Here is a 20,125-nt window from a genome sequence, read left to right as displayed (position 1 = left end):
ACAGAATTTCCCCAGTTATATTTGTAAAAGCAAAATCTGGGTGTCATTACATTTCCTACCATACAAATGTGCTAATGCTAATTGATTATCTGGGAATGTACTCCAACAAGTAAATTTAAATATATATAATAAAAAACTTTCTTAAAACATGATTTCATTGACCAGATGTTGGTGTGAGTTGCACCAACAGTGGCAGTTATTTCCAAAAAAAAAAAAAAAGGTCAAAGGCTACTTGGGACCAACTCTAGGTTTGGGAAGACTAGAAAATGTGACCAACGTTTAGCACATCTGATCAATCACTAGTACTACTCTAAGCAGTATTCCCTGTAATCTCGCATTGCCAGACCTAATTTCTTTAATCCAATCACCATTGTCTTGGGTGGTGCTAAGCACCGGACAAAGCCCCGCTTCGGCTGCAAAATAGCCTCGGGTTTTGGCCGATCATGTGTACGTTTAAAGTTATTTTAGTCGTGCAACAGAAAACTCTGATTGGACAGACAGTCTAGCTAGCTTTCTGCATTTTACCCTGCAGAGATCTGAGGAGCCGTTAACCGTAGTCCTCAGAAATCTACCAGAGTTTAGATTTACAACACGAAGAAAAAGGAAGGTAACGGACATCTGCAGCAAACCTGGAAGTGAAACGTTGCGGACTTAGTCTATATTCCCTGAAACTTTGGAAGTTAGTTGCATTTGAAACAGCTATTACAACCCAATAATTACAGTCAGCACTGTCAAAGCGTCATTTTAAACTGTTGCATTTCACACAGATCTAGTCTAAATCTACTAGAGGACAGAACACTCTGGATCATCTCACTCCAACATTAAGCATGCATACAGAGCCATACCCCTCCCCCAACTTGGCCAGTCAGATCATCCTGCTCCCCCCAGCCTACACACCCCTCAGACACAGCACCAGGCCCACCATAGAGACTGTTACAACCTGGCCTGAAAACGCACTCTCCAAGCTAAAGGACTGCTTCAGCCAGACAGACTGGGACTTGTGTGAACACCTGGAGCTGGAAACATTCACAGGGATAGTACTGGACTACATCAAGTTCTGCATTGGGAATGTGGCTTTGGACAAAATCATTCAGGTCGTCCCTAACCAGAAACCCTGGATGACCAGCCATGTCCGTACACTCCTCAGAGCCCGCGACGCTGCCTTCAGGTCAGACGGACCTCTGTACAAGGTTGCTCGAGCTGACTTGAAAAGTAAAACAAGCCAAGGCGGACCACAAGAGGAGCATAGAGTCCCACCTGTCCAGCAACAACACACGGGAGGTGTGGCGGGGCATACATGACATCACCAACTACAGAGGCTGTGATGCAACATCAGGGGACCTGAGTGCGAAGCTGGCAGAGGAGCTGAATTGCTTCTTTGCTTGCTTTAAATCATCACCATCCGTTCTAGCCCTGCCTCCCCCCCCACCTGGTTCCTGCACTACCCCAGCCCTGCCCCCATCCACATCTGGTTCCTGCACCACCCCACTCACCGTAAAGGAACACGACGTTGGACGAGTCCTCCAGGCAGTGAACCCAAGGAAGGCTGCCGGCCCAGACGGATTACTTGGCAAGGTGCTCCGGGCTCACCAGCTCAACCTCATCTTTACCAGGATCTTCAACCTCCCCCTAGCCCAGGCAGTCATTCCGCCCTGCCTAAAATTAGCCACAATCACCCCAGTGCCGAAAAAGTCTCCCATCGCCAGCCAAAATGATTACCGTCTTTTGGCCCTCACCCTGGTAATCTTGAAGTGTTTTAAGAGACTTGTTCTCCAAAATATCAAGGACTACCTCCCCCCAGACCTGGACCCCTATCAGTTTGCATACCGTGCAGACAGATCCACAGATGATGCCATCGCCGTAGCTCTCCACTCTGCTCTGAGCCACCTGGAGCAGCAGCAGAGCTACGGCCGGATGCTCTTTGTGGATTACAGCTCCGCTTTCAACACAATCATCCCGGACATTCTCATCTCCAAACTGGTCACTCTTGGCCTTCCCCCTCTGACATTTGCCTGGATAAAGGACCTTCTCACCAATCGGCCCCAGACGGTGAGACTGGGCCCTCACCTCTCCTCCGTTCGCACGTTGAGTACTTGGCTACCCACAGGGCTCTGTGCTGAGCCCCCCCCTGTACTGTCTCTACACCCACGACTGCAGTCCGGCCCAGAGTAACCACCTCATCATCAAGTTTGCTGACGACACCACAGTGGTAGGACTCATCTCAAAGGGAGACAAGGCAGCCTACAGAGAGGAGGTACGGACCTTAACAGCTTGGTGTTCAGAGAACAACTTGGCTCTTAACACCAAGAAAACCAACCTATCCCCCTTGTATATCAACGGCGAGTGCGTGGAGAGGGTCCACACCTGGTTTCTTGGCGTCCTCATCTTCGCTGACATCTCCTGGACAGCCAACATCAAAGTGGTCATCAAGAAGGCCCAGCAGCAACTACACTACCTGAGGGTCCTCAGGAAGTACAACCTGGACTCCAACCTGCTGCTGACCTTCTGCCGCTCGACCATCGTGAGCCTGCTGACCTACTGCATCACAGTCTGGAACGGCAGCTGCACTGTGGCAGACAGGGAGAGGCTGCAGAGGGTTGTAAGGTCAGCCCAAAAGATTATTGGCTGCCCACTCCCCTCCCTGATGGACATCTACACCTCTCGCTGCTTCAGCAGAGCAGAGAACATCACCAAGGACAGCTCCCACCCCGGCTCTGAGCTGTTTGACCTGTTGCCCTCAGGAAGGCGCTACAGGTGTATCAGAGCACAGACTAACAGACATAAGAACAGTTTCTTCCCAAAAACCATAACCACCCTGAACTCACACATGCACTGACTCAACTCAACAGCTTACCCCCAGCCCCCAGACTTTCTTCTTCCCTCCTATTGTGCAATACTGTTAAAATACCTTAAAGGACACTGGAATCTGTGCAATTTCATACAGCGCAATATTTAATATGTAACCATTTTATTTCTGTGCAATATTTATTTAGTAGTTAACCATTTCATTTCATTACAGTGCAAAATGTATTTATTATTTAGGAATTAACCATTTCATGTCATTACACTGCAATATTTATTTATTATTTATTACTTAACCATTTCATTTCATTACAGTGCAATATTTATTTATTTTTAGTACTTAACCATTTCATTTCATTACAGTGCAATATTTATTTATTTGTTAATACTACTACTTTTCAAACATTGGGATTCAAAGCTATTTTTATCATTGTATATAGTTGCTCTCAGGACTCAGGACTTTTTTCTCTGCACTACCTATACTTTATATTTTTGCATTTTATATTCTTATATTTTCATATTTCGTGTCTGTTTTTTCAACACTGTAAAGGGGTTGATTCAGTCTCATTGCACAGGTATTGCACTTGTGTATAATGACAATAAAGGCATTCAATTCGAAATAAAAACACACCATTTTGTGTGCGTGTACACCCTTTTCTAAATGTTTTTGTTATTTTACTCAACAGCACTATGGCTCACCAAAATCTGCATTTAACATGAATTGATTAGAGTGGATGCATTAGGTTATCTAAGCTTGACTGATAGCCTCTCCAATCCCCTTGAGATTAAGCCAATTAAATAACATTAGGATAGAGAAAAATATAGTGGAATCACTTCTGACTTTCAAAGCTGGATAAATAAATGCCAAATCATATGACTGACCTGGGAGATGCTTTATTTCACTGCATATGCATATTGGAGATAAAAAACACCTATAAATATTAATGCGGGGCAATTTCCAGAGTGCAAATAAGCAGTGCATTATCTCTGTGTGGGCTTAAAGTGGAATCCGCCTGATGCCTCTTCCTTTGCCAGAGCGGGCCAGACCGACAAACACTCAAAACCGGACTAATGGAGTGGATAAAACTCATTATGTTGGGAAACAGGCAGAAGGGATAGGAGTGAATTAATGTACAGTTAGTGCATATAGAACAAGACTCCTTCATGTACACTTACTGCAAGAACGCCAGTTGCACAATTGCTTTTAAAAGTACTGTTTCACAGGCTGACCAGGCCTCAACGCACCACTTCTAGTCGCCCAACATAATCTCTTGTCTCCATTTCCAGTTTTAGAAAGCATGACTAGTGATCTGATTTGTATACATATCCATTTAAATAAGGGAGAGATTAGAGGCGCATCAATCTTGGCTCAGCCCTAGGGAACGAAGGGAAAGGTTACTAAATTTATCACTCTGCCTTCTGTTGCAGGAGATTTAAATATGGGAGTCGGACTGACCATCCTCTGAGGGAGAATGTAGCTCCACCTCTGTGTACTCTCACAGCCCAAAGAACATTTATTACATGCGCACGTCCACAAGCACGAACATGCAGACACGCGCACACATGCACACGCGCAATATAGCACCAACACTGTGTTGAGCAACAGTAATAATGAGCTGTGATCAGGAAATCCAGTGTTCTCTTCTTTGTTTAGATATCCGTTCTCTTTGTCTTTACCAGTTCAGTTCCCACAACCAGACACTGTGTGACTTTCAGTGTAAAAAAACTGGTTGGCAGGTTAGTCCAAGACTGACTAAATATGAATCGGAGTTTAAGAACTGTGGTGTTTAAGAACAAGGATTTCCTCTTGGAAATGATTTTAAATTTTTTGTATTTCACACATCATTTTAAATTCTATTGCTGTTAGAAGAAGAAAAAGAAGCACAGAGGAATTCATCTAATGTCTTCGCAAAATAGGTGGGGCTGGATATGTGACTTAGTGACCACTTCTGGGGCTAGTTGACAAACTACTGCAGCTTGCAAGCTAGCCAGTGAAACACTAGCCATCTAGAAATGTGCATATGTCTCTTGCCAGACAGTAAGTCAAAGTGACAATGTTATTATCTAATTTTCTAGATGACTGTAGGAGAACAATCTACTGTTAAGAAGCTGAAATAAAACATTAATACTTTTTGACCTTTAAAAATATTAAAACAATGTTGTTGAAAGCTTTTTTTTACCTGTTTCTCACACTGGCCATAGTCTGGACCCTGGTCTGGTTGGAAGAAGCATATTTCTCCATGGTTCTTTGCCATCTCGATCAGCCCCATGGCCGTCCTCACTGTGGCATTACGAGCGTGGACAAACACCATCACCTAAGGCACACAAAGATACAATACGGATAGGTTTCCAACATCAACACAACACATAATTCCATGAAGAAATTCAGCTAGTAATCTGCAATCTGTAGAACTCCAATTTCAAGTGAACAGATTTGACAGTTACTGGCTAAAAGGTAAGGTGGTTGTAGACTCTCCCAACCCTTCCGTAATTGTAATCATGCAGTCATGTCTAGCAACTATTGTGGTGGTGCTGTTAGATTAGATAGATGGGAGTGGCTGGGTTAGCTCAGTTGGTAGAGCGGGCGTACATGTATGTTCCACCTAGATCTTGGCAATATATCGATATTATAGGGATATCGAGATATGAGACATTTTGAGAGATATTGGATATCGTAAGTGAGATATTTGGTAAAACATATTGTTATATTTGATTTTCTCCAGATCGCCCAGCCCTAACTCAGCTTCAGTGCTCCTTGTCCAACATTATTAGTGTGTATAAACTCTACTGGAGGCATGAACGGCCTTCTTCTAATAGATTGTCTATTTTAGTGTTTTGACGATGGTATTGTCAGACACATCTAACCATTCAGTGAGCCCTGTGACCTGAATGGAAACATCGACATTTGTTATGGTTCTTCACTCACTTATTTTGGTATTTCATTTATTTGGTAATGCACCTGTTTATGTAACATTTTTTACTCACCATGTCTATATTCATTCCTTAGTAGGGATGATTGCATTAACAGATAGATTCACACACCTTTATAAAGTCCATCTTAAAACAATAGTCAAGTGCCTCTATGAATATTGAAACAGGCTTTGGTCACTGTAATCATTCCTCCTGTTGCTACTGATAATTTCCTTTAAAGCTAACATAAAGCTTTAAGAGTCTGAGTTAGATGAATCAAGAGAACCTAACATTTATTTAATTGATACTATGAGCTGATAATTGAACTTTTGGGCCAATATGCAGCGGGGCGGGCAAGCCTGCCTGTCCCCGAATCACTAAGTGAGTGAGGAAGTTACAACATTGGTTGGTAAAGTGTTCAAGTTCCCTGATTGGCCATTGCTCTTTCAACATGAGTAGGCACAAACAGTCTTATAATACGTCTTCAGGAGGCTTTTACATTGACGCGCAAACAGTCCTTAATTGCTCCCTGAAGAGGCTTTCACAGCGATGAGGGGACAGTCCTCAATCATTGGCTCATCTATTCACTACTTCTGGAACTAATAATTGTGTGTTGTGTGTTTAGAAAACAATGGAATACACTTAACTGTCCCTGAGGGGGAATTTTTCTTGGACACACAAACTGTTGCTCCACAACCCAAAAATGTCACAGAAAAACCATTCTAAAATCAACATAGACACTAAACACAAGATCATAAGGTCAACAAGGCATCTTAGAACATACTGTAAAAGAAGGATACATTACTGTACAGACAATAAGACATCTTAAATAGTAACTAATATTTAAAGTGTGTGCAAAAAGTGCTGGCCTGTTTTTCGCACTTTTGCTCTGCTGTGCTAAAATTTACTTTTGGAGTTCAGCAACTGGATTAACAGTAAGAAAACAAGGGCAACAGTAGCACACGAGCCCAGGTTGCTACAGAGCCCGGCTTTCATGTATTTATGTGCGATGATGCCATTTTTTTGTTCTCATGACTGCCCAAGACAAATTACTCCTATAGGAGACAATAAAGGTGTATCTTATCTTATCTTGTCTGACTAAACAAAATTGCAAATTCATATTCATCATCCAGGAATTCACATTATAGACCACTGACTATCGGTGGAATAATCTGGCCACAAGTCAGCACATTGACCATGCGCAGTCCGGCCATATGGAGGTACTAAATATATTGAGAATACAGAAAAAAGTGTAACCACAATCTATCCTGACTGCACCTTTGATATGCACCCTTTGGGTTTATTAACACAATAGGCAAAATGTGAAAAAGCCCCTACTTTGGTGTAACATTTTCCTTTTGTTTTCCTTTTTCCTTTTCCATTTTTTTTAATGTATATGTATTATTAGACCAAACAATATTGCATGACAGCACAAACATGCAGTAAGCTGTGTGTATCCTCCAAACAGAGTGGGTTCAAAGGGACCACTGCAGCACATTTTATTTATTGAAGGTGTTTTATCAGCAACGCTGAGCAGTGTGGAAGCAATGTCGGCAGTAACCGCCGGCTTCACCAGCTTATTAAACTTCTTTCTGGCAGCATGCTTCCCACCAGGAGGGTGGTAGGGAAATCATAAAGAAAAATTCCATCCGTCAGATCCCCCAGATAAAATTAATATATGTCACAACCACTCCTTGACAATTTAATCATGTGCGAAGAAGAGGCCTTCCCAGCTTATTGTGGCCTCAGCAACCTTAACCTACAAGCCGGACAGGACCGTCAACCCAGGGGAAGGAAAAGTTGTCAGTGGTTCAGTAAAATTAAGTTGCTTTACAAGTTCTCCATGGCTACAGCAAGTGTGTCTCTGATCTGATAATGGGGAAGAGAGAAGGGGAAAAAAAGCAAGAAAAAGTGTGTGTGTGTGTATGTGTGTGTGAACACTTGCAAAAAATTGATGCAACTGTGCTCAATAGGGAGTTCCACTCCCGTAGCAGATGGGAACTAAACGGTAAAGTCTAAATTCACAACTTCCATCCTCCCGATAGGCCTTGTGAGGCTGTAGAGTGGAACAGAAAGATCGGAGGGTGGTGGTTAGTGGATGGGGGAAGGAAAGGGGAAGGAAGGGGGAACGGTAACACTGCGGGATATAAGGACTTCAGAGATTTTAGATAGCAGGTGTTCATTCCAAACAGTCCACAAACATATTTACTGCAGAAGGTCCTATTCATTAAAAACTACAAAGAAACTATTTGTGAGGCAAACAGTAGTAAAATGTACTGTATTCTGGTTCTATACCAGTATTACTGTGTGCCGCTTTAAGTTGTTCTTCAAGTTCAAACATTTCAGAGTGACAGTCTTATGCCGACCTTACACCAAATTACTTTTCAAGCAATTCCACAGTTGCAGACTACTTTCCAGTATCAGAATTAAATCATGAGAGTCTTGCTGTATGTGGGTGCTCCCGTTGTGTAAATCGTTTGGTGTGAAGTGGTCATAAATCTCAGTCCGAGTCAGTCTTTTTCCCCGTTGACAAAATCAAACATGTTTGATATTATCGTAGGTTTTAAGCCTTGGTAGTGATGTTAAACCATGTGAACATTGTCAACAACCAATGGGTGCGCTCCTTCCAGCACCAAACAGGAAGCAGCAACAGCTACAGCCAGTGTAAAAAATGTAGTGGGTCATACGTATCGGAATTTTGGGATTCATTTAAATCACAAAGTCATAACATAACTTTTCTTGTACAGCATTGTTCCAACATGTCAGAAATTTCAGATTGTGGAGACATTCTATTTGTCATATTACAGTGTGCGTGATGAGTAACACTTGCACTTGAATATTATCTATTATGTACATGTAGATACTAAGTCACATTTGTATCTATTCTTAATATAATATACTATAATATAAATATACAGCCTAGGTGCACCAACCAAGCTGTTTTGGGCAGCACCTAAGCCAAATAAACGGCTTTTTATCTTTTTTTGGATATAATCGTGTCTGTTTGATTAAAGTCATCCCAGTGGACTTCTTCAGCAACTTTTAGCTTTTTGAGTGTTAATTATTTCTTATCTGTTCTAAGGTTTCCAATTTTTTAGACACAGATATAGTGGTAATAATGGTCCAAATATTGCATTTCTTCATCTAACATTTTGTTATGGGAGGACCCCTAAACTCGCCCGCCAAATACGTGGACCTAACTTTTCCACAAACAAACGGGAAACACTGGACATGTGTGCCTTTTAAGTCAGTTTCTTCTTATTTCTTTTCACCATTTTTTTTGGTATGAGGCAAAGTAAATAAAAAAACAAACATTTACTTTAATCTACAAGAGAAGATAGTTTGAGCTGTGTGGAGATAGTGTAAGAACCAAGTGTCAACCTACTGTTGACACATGGTACCAATTGGATCCTATAAGCACCTTTAAATTAGTTGGGTTGAGGAAAATAAAGAACTGAGCACAAGGCTTCAATGTCAGGAAAAAAACTGGGACAAAAAGAGCTTGGCTTCCATTGTTTTCCAAAGCGAGATGATGACAGAAAGGTGCCAATAACAGGTCTTTTCATGTATAGCGAGAGGCTCCCCTAAAGATGTAGCCGTGTGTTTCACAGCTCTGGGTACTTATGCTGGAAATGTCCTTACATTTGGAATTGTGCAGTGTAATTGGACCAAACAGCTGATCAGTCATTGTTTGTTCAGCAAACGCGTTTTTCCACTGCCTATTCCTTGCATAAGTCATAATCAACAAAAGGAAGAAAAAAAAACCAAGCAGATGTAAAATGAAACCGTTATATAAGTTCTGTCAAATGTTGTTGCTTCCATTTAGCTTCCCTAATTAGATGCTTAGCATACAAATTCTTGTTTTGTGTTTTTGCATATTAACTTTTAAAGATAAAACCGTTGCCATCGCCACGTTACATAAATTGAATGACTTGATTTTTGAACCATTTGTTTTTTATTTGATTGGGAAGGTCTACACAACACTTTTGGAACATGCTATGTAAGATTATCTATGGGCAGAAGAGCGAGGTGAAACATGACTATTTGAAGATTAATTGGCATTGCTTTCCCAATGATTGCATCATTTTAATGAGCAGCCATTATTGCTAACAACACAGACTTAGGCCTAGTTGTAAAAGCAAACACAACAGCTCCGCCGTGTGGGATGAAATGTACACTTGATGTGAATGTTGTATAGTATTCAGATCTTTTACTTAAAGGAGACTTAAGATTTCAACACGGAGCTCTGTTGTTTGTAAATTTGGAGTGCTGTCAGATGCTGTCTACACCGTGTTATCCCCCTGCTAGAGTTAGGACCCAACACGCACTTATTCCAAGATGTGCTAATTCAGCTGTGTTTAGTTCTCTGGGCCATATCAAACACATTAAAATAAGTTTAAAAAAGGCAAGTGTATTGGTAAAACATAAAAAAAACAGAAGCCAACCATTTTTGGCATAGGAATTAAGTAACATTTAAAGGTAGAAAGTATTCTTCTAAATGTACTCCTCTATATATTGTATTATTTCTGTATGGTTCAAACATTTAGGAGAAGATCCCTCACCTGATGCCCGGCTTTAACCTGCTCCAGAACTTTGTTGTAGCAAACCTCCTCCATGTCATGAAGCTGCTGGATCTACAGGACACAAAATCACAATCAACTATTAACTTTTTTTGGTTACTGGCAATAGTTCTGACATTTTATGGACTAAACAACTAATCCATTATTCAAGAAATTAATCTAGAGATGAATTGACTATGAAAATAATCGTTAGTTGCAGCCCTAGTTATATGTAAGGGCTGTGTTGTAGCAGTCATGGCCATGCTGATGGAGCAGTCACACTCTTCTATAGATAGCTAAAACCAAGACTTATAAGTAGTAGTTCTTCAGTTGTTGAACATATACTGTATGCATGATACTGAAGAACTGAACCCCCCGCGTATGTCAAAGTCACACTCCTATAGGTTTATACATTCACATCCTCTCGGTTTGTTTACCTTGTTAGTGGATTTGATGCCAACAAAGGTCTGTCCAAGGGGCACAGGTCTGAAGCGACTGTCAAAGAAAAAGAGGCCGATGTAGGGGTTGACATGTAGGAAGGCGGCCACATCTAGATAGTTGGGCAGGGTGGCTGATAGTCCCAGGATCCGGATCATACTCTGGGTGGATTCCACCTAACCATCAGACAACAACACAGTATCACAGTTACAACAACTTTTGCATTACTTCAGGTAAAAGGAGTTACAATATCTGGGAATCTGTTACTGAAATGACCTCGATGAAGTGACTTGCAGGTCGAGATAGAAACAGGGACTGGAACTGGCTGGCCTGTGTGGTTTACCACATTCCATGATAAAACAATGAGTACATTTCTTCATCTGTAAAAATTATTTTGAATATGGTTACCAGTACTGTTTTTTTGCTAGCGGATGCATTTGCCAGGGTGTTGATGATCTCTTCATTACTTAGGATTGATGATCCTAGATGTTGTGCTGGATTCGACGGATCGACGGATTAGTCATATCAAAAACACGGTATGACTCCAGAACCTTGATGACGTCAAATCTCATTCAATAAGTTTTATTCCATATATTCAGAGTTTCATTCAATGTTTTCCAACTTTTGTTACATATTATTCAAGTTTCAGTCCATAAGTTCAAGCTTAATATTCAGACTTATATTCCATATAATAAGACTTATTAAATAAATTAAAACTTAAAATATGTAGTATTTAATTCACTTAATAGTTCCAATTGCTCTAAAGCTACAAACAAAAGTCAATACTTCCAGAAAATAAGGAGGGACTGTGCCCTTTAAGCCCCTGGAAACCTCTTTGCAGGTAAATAATATTGTGATAATGATATTTGAGACTTTACAGTAAGGCTGCATTGCATTTCTTTTAAGAAAGCAACCCCTGAGTGGTGGTAGTGCCTTAAGACTGAGACCGTCAGCAAAATTCAGAAAAAACATCAGCACATTGTAGAAAGTGAAAAAGTGGATTTGGGGTCTATGTCTTTGACTTATGAGACAAAGTAAATGATCTTGCTCATGTCTTTATTTTGTCTTTGAAACCTGAGGAAAATTCAATATGTTATGTATCACCCTGTATAAGAGGAAGAAAAACTGGGGGGGGTGGAGGGGTGCCCTATCTGTGTGCCTCATGCTGGATGTGACAGGGAAGATTGGTAAGGCCTTTAATGTGATGCAGTACCTGTCAAACCATCCCATCAAGATAAGACCTAACCAATCCCTGCCAGCCAAACGGGCCTGCACTACACATTCACACACATTCCCACCACCGCTGCTGAACCTCCACACTGCAGATGTGCATCGTGTTCACCTACAGGGAGTCAAACCGTCTGCAGGGTTGTTTTTTGTCAGGGTTGTTTCTTTTAACTTCATGCAACTATGAGTTTTACTGCGTTCTTGCACAAGAGATAAAGAATTTATGTTTCAGTTAAGTTTGTGGCATCATAAAGTTTCATAGCAACAAGATGTCATTGTTATTAACGGCTGGATTTACAATGTAGAATGGGTAATGAGCTGAATACAACTAAATGAATATGTCACAATATTAAAACTAGACACTGTGGTGATCCGTTAAGTCCTCCGTGGCTCAGCACTGGGATCCATGTAGTTCAAAGCTCCAGAGAAAAATCCTACCAGTAATTGCCAATGGATGTCCATGCACACTTGAAATGCTGAACAGTGGAAGTCTTTACAGGAGGTAAGATCCCAACACACTCACAACTGACTTCTGCTAATTATGTACAGCGCATTATCAGGCGTATCATACTGTATACATTTAGAGTTACAGCCATAAAAATAGAATGACAGCAGAACGGAGACTCCCATTCATATCAACATGGCCGGATGGCCAGAGCAGTGGCCATTTTAATGTGTCTTGTTGACATTGCAAAGAACTGTGACCATTGTGGAGGGTTAACTCATTCTATTTCTGTGTGCACAGTGCTGAGCGCCATTTTCTACTAGTTAAACTAGTTCACCGTCTCTTCTACTCCCATTCTATTTCAATGAGTACAGCCCTAGTTTTCTAATTTAGTTTCCACTTTAGGATTTTAGTCTATATCCATGATGTTCCACTACCGGGATTACTCCCTTGCCACCAAAAGTTTAGCTGGATGTCCCTTTTTTCAGAGCAGAGTGCGTTTTTCTCCCATCCCAAAATGCTGTGTGGACTAGCCAGACCCTCCTCTGCAGTGCTGTGGAGGAGGGTCTGGCAATGGGAGACTAGGTTTTTAGTCATGTTTTCATGTATTTCCTTTACACCTCTTCCAGTGTCCTTGTGTTAAATGCTTTGTAATTAATGTGGCTTGGCTGTAATAATAAAGTGCTGTTTCTCTGTCAATTTTATCAGGGAAATCCCATCACTGGCCTTACACTGTTTTTGCTGAAGTTGAAGGGGCACTCAACCAACTTTACACATAATATAGTAGTCATGAGGAGCACTACTTAACCAGGCTCTTCAGTCTGAGAAAATAAGCCTAGTGATGTCATCAGTTGTATTTACAGTTACAAATGTATAACAGAAAGCCTGCGTTACGAAGTAGGGGTTTAAGAACAAGTCTGAGGTAAGCTTCCATTTTATGCCACGTCTACCTCTATTCAACAGTATGCAATAAATACTCCCCTGAATTTATCTGAAGGCTACAGTTACTAATCGTTTCGCAGATCAAGAATTTAGAAAAAAAATATTTAACAAATATGATCCACTAATGCACTAAACTAAAAGACATACAACACTAAAAGTAAGCTTAAGCCTTAAAATACTGCTTACATGTTGATGCATCGGTAATAGCGTTGTTCATAATTACTACTGCCAATACTAAGGGATGTGAATACTGCACTTTTTCCACCAAAGCTGTGTAAACTATGCAGGATTTAAAAACAAGTTCACTGAAACTAAATATGGGGATCTGGGGATACTATAGAGGAAATACGACTAAATCATGAATTGATCCTAAAGCTGCACAACCAGCAGCAGAACAAGATAAAAAACATCATCACACATATTATCACTCTATAAAGTTATGGGCAAACACGGTAGCAAACAATGGCTTATTTACACTGATGCAAGGTGAGTGTGTTGCCAGATAAAACATCACACTGGCAGAATGGTTTAGTGGTGAAACTGGAAGACTTTTATTTTCAGACTTCAAAAAAACTTTAAACTAGGGCTGGGCGATAGGGAGACATCAGATAACACGATATGCTTGACCAAATAACTCGAGATCGATATTGCAACGGTATTCTGGGGTTGACAAATGGTGCTTTCACAAAAATATCCTCACACTTACGTTTTAGATGAATAATCATCGGTAATGTGGACATAATGTTTAAGTGGAAGAAGGCAAATAAAAGAGCAGCTAGATTGGTCTGGTAAGTTCAGAAAAGTGCATCACTTTACTTTAATGCAGCCTTTAAAACCAGGAAAAAACACCACTTATGTCATATCACAATATTACAATATCCAAAATCTAAGACAATATCTAGTCTCATACCACAATATTGAAATAATAATTATACATTGCCCAGCCCTACTTTAAACAAAGAAAACCCCAGAGGGAACTCTTTACTCTGCTCAAACTGTTCTGGTGCTGCTCCTCAAACAAACCAGTCCATCAACAAATCTCACACCCTTCTCACACATTACATAAAGCATGAGTGCCCTTCTCTCCAGTTCATCTGACCAATCTACCAATCAATAAGTCAATACTCAGGTCAGTAATCCGGTGTGGTACATCATCCAGTAATTAACATTCATCAAAATCAACTCTTTGTCTTTGTTAACTGATGTAGGAACTTTAAATAAAGAAAATCTAGTGAGAGTAAATGTCTTTATGTATTCAGAAAATAGAAAATAGTTTGTGAGGGAACAAAGTAGTTAGAGAGGGAGCGGGCGCTTCCTCACCACACATCAAGGGTTTATCAGAGCTTTTTTACTGAGAACAGCTGCCTGAACATGCTTCAAACAAGGAAAACAAAATGTGAGTGTCCAGGCACACAATATCTGTAGAGCTGAGAGGAACTGCGGAGTTGGTAAAAACTCTCTGTTGGGTCATCACTTTGAGCTTTTTAATCCATTGTTTACATCACCCTCTGATTAGTGCAACATATCTTATCTTGGGGTCGACCGTGCCTAACTCCTACTAACTAACTTTAAAAAGCATGCCTTATGAAGGCGTAGGTAGAGCCCAAACGCTTACCTAATACCAAAGCACGAGAACAAGACCCACAACAGAGCAACATTAAAGGCCTTTGTAATAAAGGTTAGAGGGACTTATCTTGAATGCAGTGCATAATTGGTAGCAGCACAGCCAGCCAAGAAAATGTAGTCCAAACCAAAGCTCTTCCCAGTAACACATCAAAGTGATAACTGGCTTGGTGCTAAAGCATTTGCATAAAAGGGGGAACAAATATTATTTAGTTTACAGGGATTTCCATATTAATGTGTCTGAAGACGTGAACTTAAGCACCTAGCGCATCCGAAGCAGCCTCCGTTATTCCTACGGCACAATCAATTATAGCCGTCTGTCAGGTGTGGCAAATAATGGGACAGAAAGAAATGAAGAGGGTGGGGGAGGGTCTGCCTGGCGTGCCGCGCGCACCCAACGTCTTCGGTTGAAGGGTGGACTATGAGCTGTTTACAAATTCACCACACAAAGAAAAACAGAAAGATGCTGCCTCTGTGCCTTTCACATTTAGATATCATTAGCGGCAGAAATAGCAGTACTACATGTTCTACTCAAGTAGAGTGATATAATCCCCTGTAGCGTCTGCAACAGAAACAGCATTTAGTTCAGGATAAAAGTATTATGTACTACTTATCTATTCTTTGTACAAGCTTCTTATTCTTAAAAGAGCAACTAAGTGCTCCATTTTGCACATACCTGCTTTTACAGTCTAGGCTTACATGTGTGTAAGCAGTTCAAAATACTGGGAGTACTCAGAGTCCAGGGCTTCTCAGAATCCAGACCAAGGACCGCATCTCGACCAAACAACATGTCAATACAAAGCCATCCCACACCTCATGTAATGAATAGAATACGGTATGATGTGTAAAATCTTCCATTTTAGATATACTCTACATTTTCTATTGATCGATATATTTAGCGATGAATACACTATGTAAGAACATTGGGGAAAAAGCACAAAAGAACAACCCAAAAAATGACAAAAACTTCAACAAAAAAAAGGCGACAATGGGCGACAATGTACAACTCAATTTTAGTGCATGAAGCTGAGAATACCGCCGTACATTTACTGCATGAAGCTCAAAAAAAAAAAAAAAAAAGGTACCAGTACCAAATTCCATGTAACAGGCCCCAAATCGCTACAAAAGTTGACCAGGGTCCGTATTTAACAAGCCTCTGAGAATTACTCACATGAACACTGCTAAGAATTGACTTAAATGCTTCTGCGTAAAGTCTACACTGGAGCTACGCACCTAGCTACGTGGAGACATGGACCTTACACCGTAGCCTGATGTGCACCACTCAAATTTAACTACACGTCGGAGCAACACACATTGGTCGAGCAACGTGTGTCGATCCGACGTGTAGTTAAATTCGAGAGGCTTGGCAGCATTGAATATACCCAGCTCATTTCCTGGTTCTCCTTCTACATGAACAACATGAAATCAAGGAGAGGGTTAACTTTTCCTGCTACAGATTTCCCACTGTGGTCAGAAAGCACAGGGGAGACACTTTGTCTCTCTCACTATGACTTTAGAGTCGCTACTCGCTCCACAGATAATCACCAGCAGTCTCTCACTCATTCTTCCACACACACGCACAAACGTCGGCCCTGCTATTCTCTCAAAGAGATCGACACACACACACCAACACACAAGTATAAACTTCAGAACACTTACGTAGGCTACGGCAAAAGCTCTGCATGGAGCCTCCACGGAACCATAAATCACGCTTTAAGAGTGAAAAAATGATTGGCTCATAGCCGCGCTTTAAAATTAGTTATCAAGCATCTCAGTTGTAATTTAAACTATAAAATTCCGCAAAGATTTTAACAGTGTGCCTCCTACTTGGTTCACACCCAAATAGCAATAAAACTTAATAAAAAATGATAAAAGGGTCTTAACCCTTTAGAGATACAGAGAACTTTTTAAAACCTATTTAAGACGTTTCTGTTTCCCAGAAGCAGCTATGAAGTAGCTAGCGCTGAACCAAGCAGACTCACTTCTCCTTCCTTCCTCTCCAAGTCTGTCTTCTATGAAACAGGTGGTGGTGTTGAGGCCTGAAGTCAGTTAGGAGTCAGTCAGTTGGTCAGTTAGTCCGTGTGTGTGTGTGTGTGTGTGTGTGTGTGTGTGTGTGTGTGTGTGCATTCCTGGCGTGCTCGTGTTTATTTCAATAACATTAGGTTAGGTGCAATATTTGAAAATGTTGTTCTTTTTTTTTTACATTTACATCTGAAAAATAGGCATTGGTTCTATTTCTAGCATGCGCGCGTTTCTGCGCATGAGACTTGCCTGTCATACAGGCAGTGGACAAGCTCACACCTGTTACCATGGGAGCCAAAATAAAAAACGGACATGCCACGCAGCGCGTCCAGCATCCAGTGTGTGCGTTAGCAATGATTTACAACACTTGTGCCCTGATGTGCCACAAACAAGATGTTGGATGACAACAAACAGTAGGCACAGACCAATCACTAGATTTCCTCATTTAAGAATATTCCCAGATGAATTCACACTGAATGGGGTGGAAGGGATTAAATGGTGTTTTGTTATTGCCAAAAGTTCCGAACCTCCGACCTGGAATAAAAGTCAGATGCGGACCTTTGATGATGATAATAATAATGTATACTTTATCATACCCGCAAGGGGAAATTACAATGTTTTCACGCAGTTATTACACACATTACACACAGGCCTGAACTACACACATGCTCATACCTATACATGCACTAAATGGAGAGATGTCAGAGTGTGTGTGTGTGTGTGTGTGTGTGTGTGTGTGTGTGTGTGTGTGTGTGTCGGGGGCTGCCCATGGAAAGGCGCCCCAAGCAGTTGTTGTTGAGTAATAACTTTGAAAACACCTGCATTAGACAATAAGGCTAATGATATTCTATATTGTTTTCATTTTATTACTACATTCTTATTATCATACCCCTTACGTTATTTCTCTTCTTTCTTTCCTTCTCCTGTATTCTTTTTTTATCCTTCTTTCCTTCCCACCTCCCGCTTTATGTTCCCATTTTTTTCCACATCTTTCTTTCCCTTTCTCCCCTCCCTCCAGGTTTCCATCTTTCTCCCCTCCGCTCCTTGAAACTCATTGTAATCTTCAACAGTTCCTTCTCCTTCCGTTACTGTTGAGAACTTTGCGAGCAATAACTTTCTTCTCTCAGCAACACACATTTCCCCCCAAAAATACAGTTTCTAATCTGTATCTCCAACAGAACTGAATCATAATGCTTTTTGCTGCTATGACAACCTGTTAAGTTAAGTCTTGTTTTATCTCATATTATTCATATTTATATATATAACATTTATTCATATTATTCATTTTAACATTTGTCTATAATTACATTCTTTTTTCCTATTTTTATTAACTACTCAATACTATTTTCACACATTGTTTTTAACATCAATAATGATAAAAGTGACATTAAATATGCATTTGTTTAGAGGATGAATATCACTGACTATTACTACAAACCGTATTTCTGTCGTATTAATGTGTGACCAGTATTTAGGATTCAGAAACTAAAGGATCCTATTTTAAGGATCCAGGCACACGGCGTGAAGCGCCTGCCACTGGTGCGTTTAGGGCTTGTTAAAAATCTACTTCTGCTAGTTTAATGGTAAAAAAAACGTCTGTGCGCTAGACGCATGGTTTAAAAGGGTTGTACTCGGTGTCTTAATCATAGGTGTGTTTTGGGCGTAACATGCAATAAACCAATCAGAGCGTCATCTCCCAATCCCTTTGAAATCCAGGAGCGTTTGTACCTTGGTGCATTGCTATTATGATGGCGGATATGCTAAGCTAGAAGGAGAGATTTTCAGGAGAAGAAAGTGATCATCTTGTACTTGAGGTGAAAGTGCGTGCAGTACATTTATACAGAGCATTATTCCACCAAAACTCCACGAGGTGAAGCAGGCTGCGTTATTGACTTTACACACATCGAGGCTACAGTGAAAGTAAATTCATTCATTGCCAAGCTGAAAGACGGAGGGTTACATATTTTTTTGTCCCAGAGCTTCCCAACACAAACTTGAACCTAACATACCATTAAATGGCAATAAAAGCTATTGCAGCCGTTTATGGTCTAAATATCTATATTCTTAGCAGTTATTTTAGTACGTGTCTTTACTTCTTATCCTCAGTTGCATAAGTCTGCCTGTCTGTGTTTGTTTTACTGTTGGTTTTTATGTATTTATGTGACTGTTTGTTTAATCGTCAGCTTTTAACCATCTAGCTTTCTGCCTCAGTCTGCTGTTTGTTGGTCTTTATGCATGTGCTGTATGTGGCTGCTGGTCCATGTTTGCCTACGGTTAGTTTTTATGCATCCGTGAATGCCTGTCTGTCTGCTTCAGTTGTTAGTTTGTGTCTATTTTAAATTGTTCGCCATGCACGTCATTTCTAAAAGCCTAACCAGGGGCAAGGACTACAAATTAGCCAATGGCGAGATTTCCCACACACACTGCATCGCACTTTAGATGAAACAATGCCTATATTTATTGTACCTGACAAATTAACTGAAAAACTGAAGTAAATACTTTGACTGGTCGAGCATGTTTAAGGATCACAGGAGGTAAATCAGATGTGCACTAGGAGGAATATACACTAACTGGGAGGGATCTGTTTTCCGTTAACCCGCACAGATGGAGGTTCAACTTGTTCTTGTTTCCCGTCATTCCAGAGGGAGCAGTGAGTTTCCTTTTCTACTGTCATATTTGATTGCAGGCACAACCCATCTTTTTGCGTTAATAAAACAGATTCTACAATAAAATAAGCCATTTAAAGGGCACTACACCAAATAAATTTACTAGACGGGAGGAGTACTACTACAAAACAGTTGTATAGTGTCTTCGGTGGCTCTAGATGTTGGTTAAGTTTGAAATAACTTGATGAGAATATATTTCCCAGCTTGGGCTTAAAAAAATGAAATTTATGACAGAAAGTCTGTTATAAAATTGGGAATGTAGAAATTAGGGTATTTACCAGACAGAAAGAGTCTAAGAAAAAACGCTGTTGGGTTGCAAATAATAATGAGCCTGTAAACAATGTTAAAATTAATAATGTGTCTTTTTTAACCTACTGTGTATGTACACTGTTTGAAAGCAATGACCAACATATTGTTATATACACTCACCGGCCACTTTATTAGGTACCCCATGCTAGTAACGGGTTGGACCCCCTTTTGCCTTCAGAACT

The 20,125-nt window shown here is 40.6% G+C and overlaps 1 protein-coding gene across 3 annotated transcripts in view; it reads right to left on the bottom strand.

The window, feature by feature from the left end:
* Positions 1-20,125, bottom strand: part of ascc3 (activating signal cointegrator 1 complex subunit 3) — a 178,514-nt gene that overhangs the window by 71,555 nt on the left and 86,834 nt on the right. For all 3 annotated transcript variants that reach the window (XR_004656892.1, XM_034873475.1, XM_034873474.1), the window contains exons 12-14: positions 10,709-10,885; positions 10,275-10,346; positions 4,983-5,117 (exon numbers count right to left, since the gene is read on the bottom strand). Coding sequence is in view for 2 of the 3 variants with exons in the window: in XM_034873475.1 (XP_034729366.1) it covers positions 4,983-5,117; positions 10,275-10,346; positions 10,709-10,885 (384 nt within the window). In the remaining variant the exon portion in view is untranslated. The remainder of the gene's footprint in view (positions 1-4,982; positions 5,118-10,274; positions 10,347-10,708; positions 10,886-20,125) is intronic.

This window comes from Etheostoma cragini, chromosome 6 (assembly GCF_013103735.1).
Source record: "Etheostoma cragini isolate CJK2018 chromosome 6, CSU_Ecrag_1.0, whole genome shotgun sequence".
Taxonomy (NCBI): domain Eukaryota; kingdom Metazoa; phylum Chordata; class Actinopteri; order Perciformes; family Percidae; genus Etheostoma; species Etheostoma cragini.
This window is presented reverse-complemented; position numbering and strand designations above follow the sequence as displayed.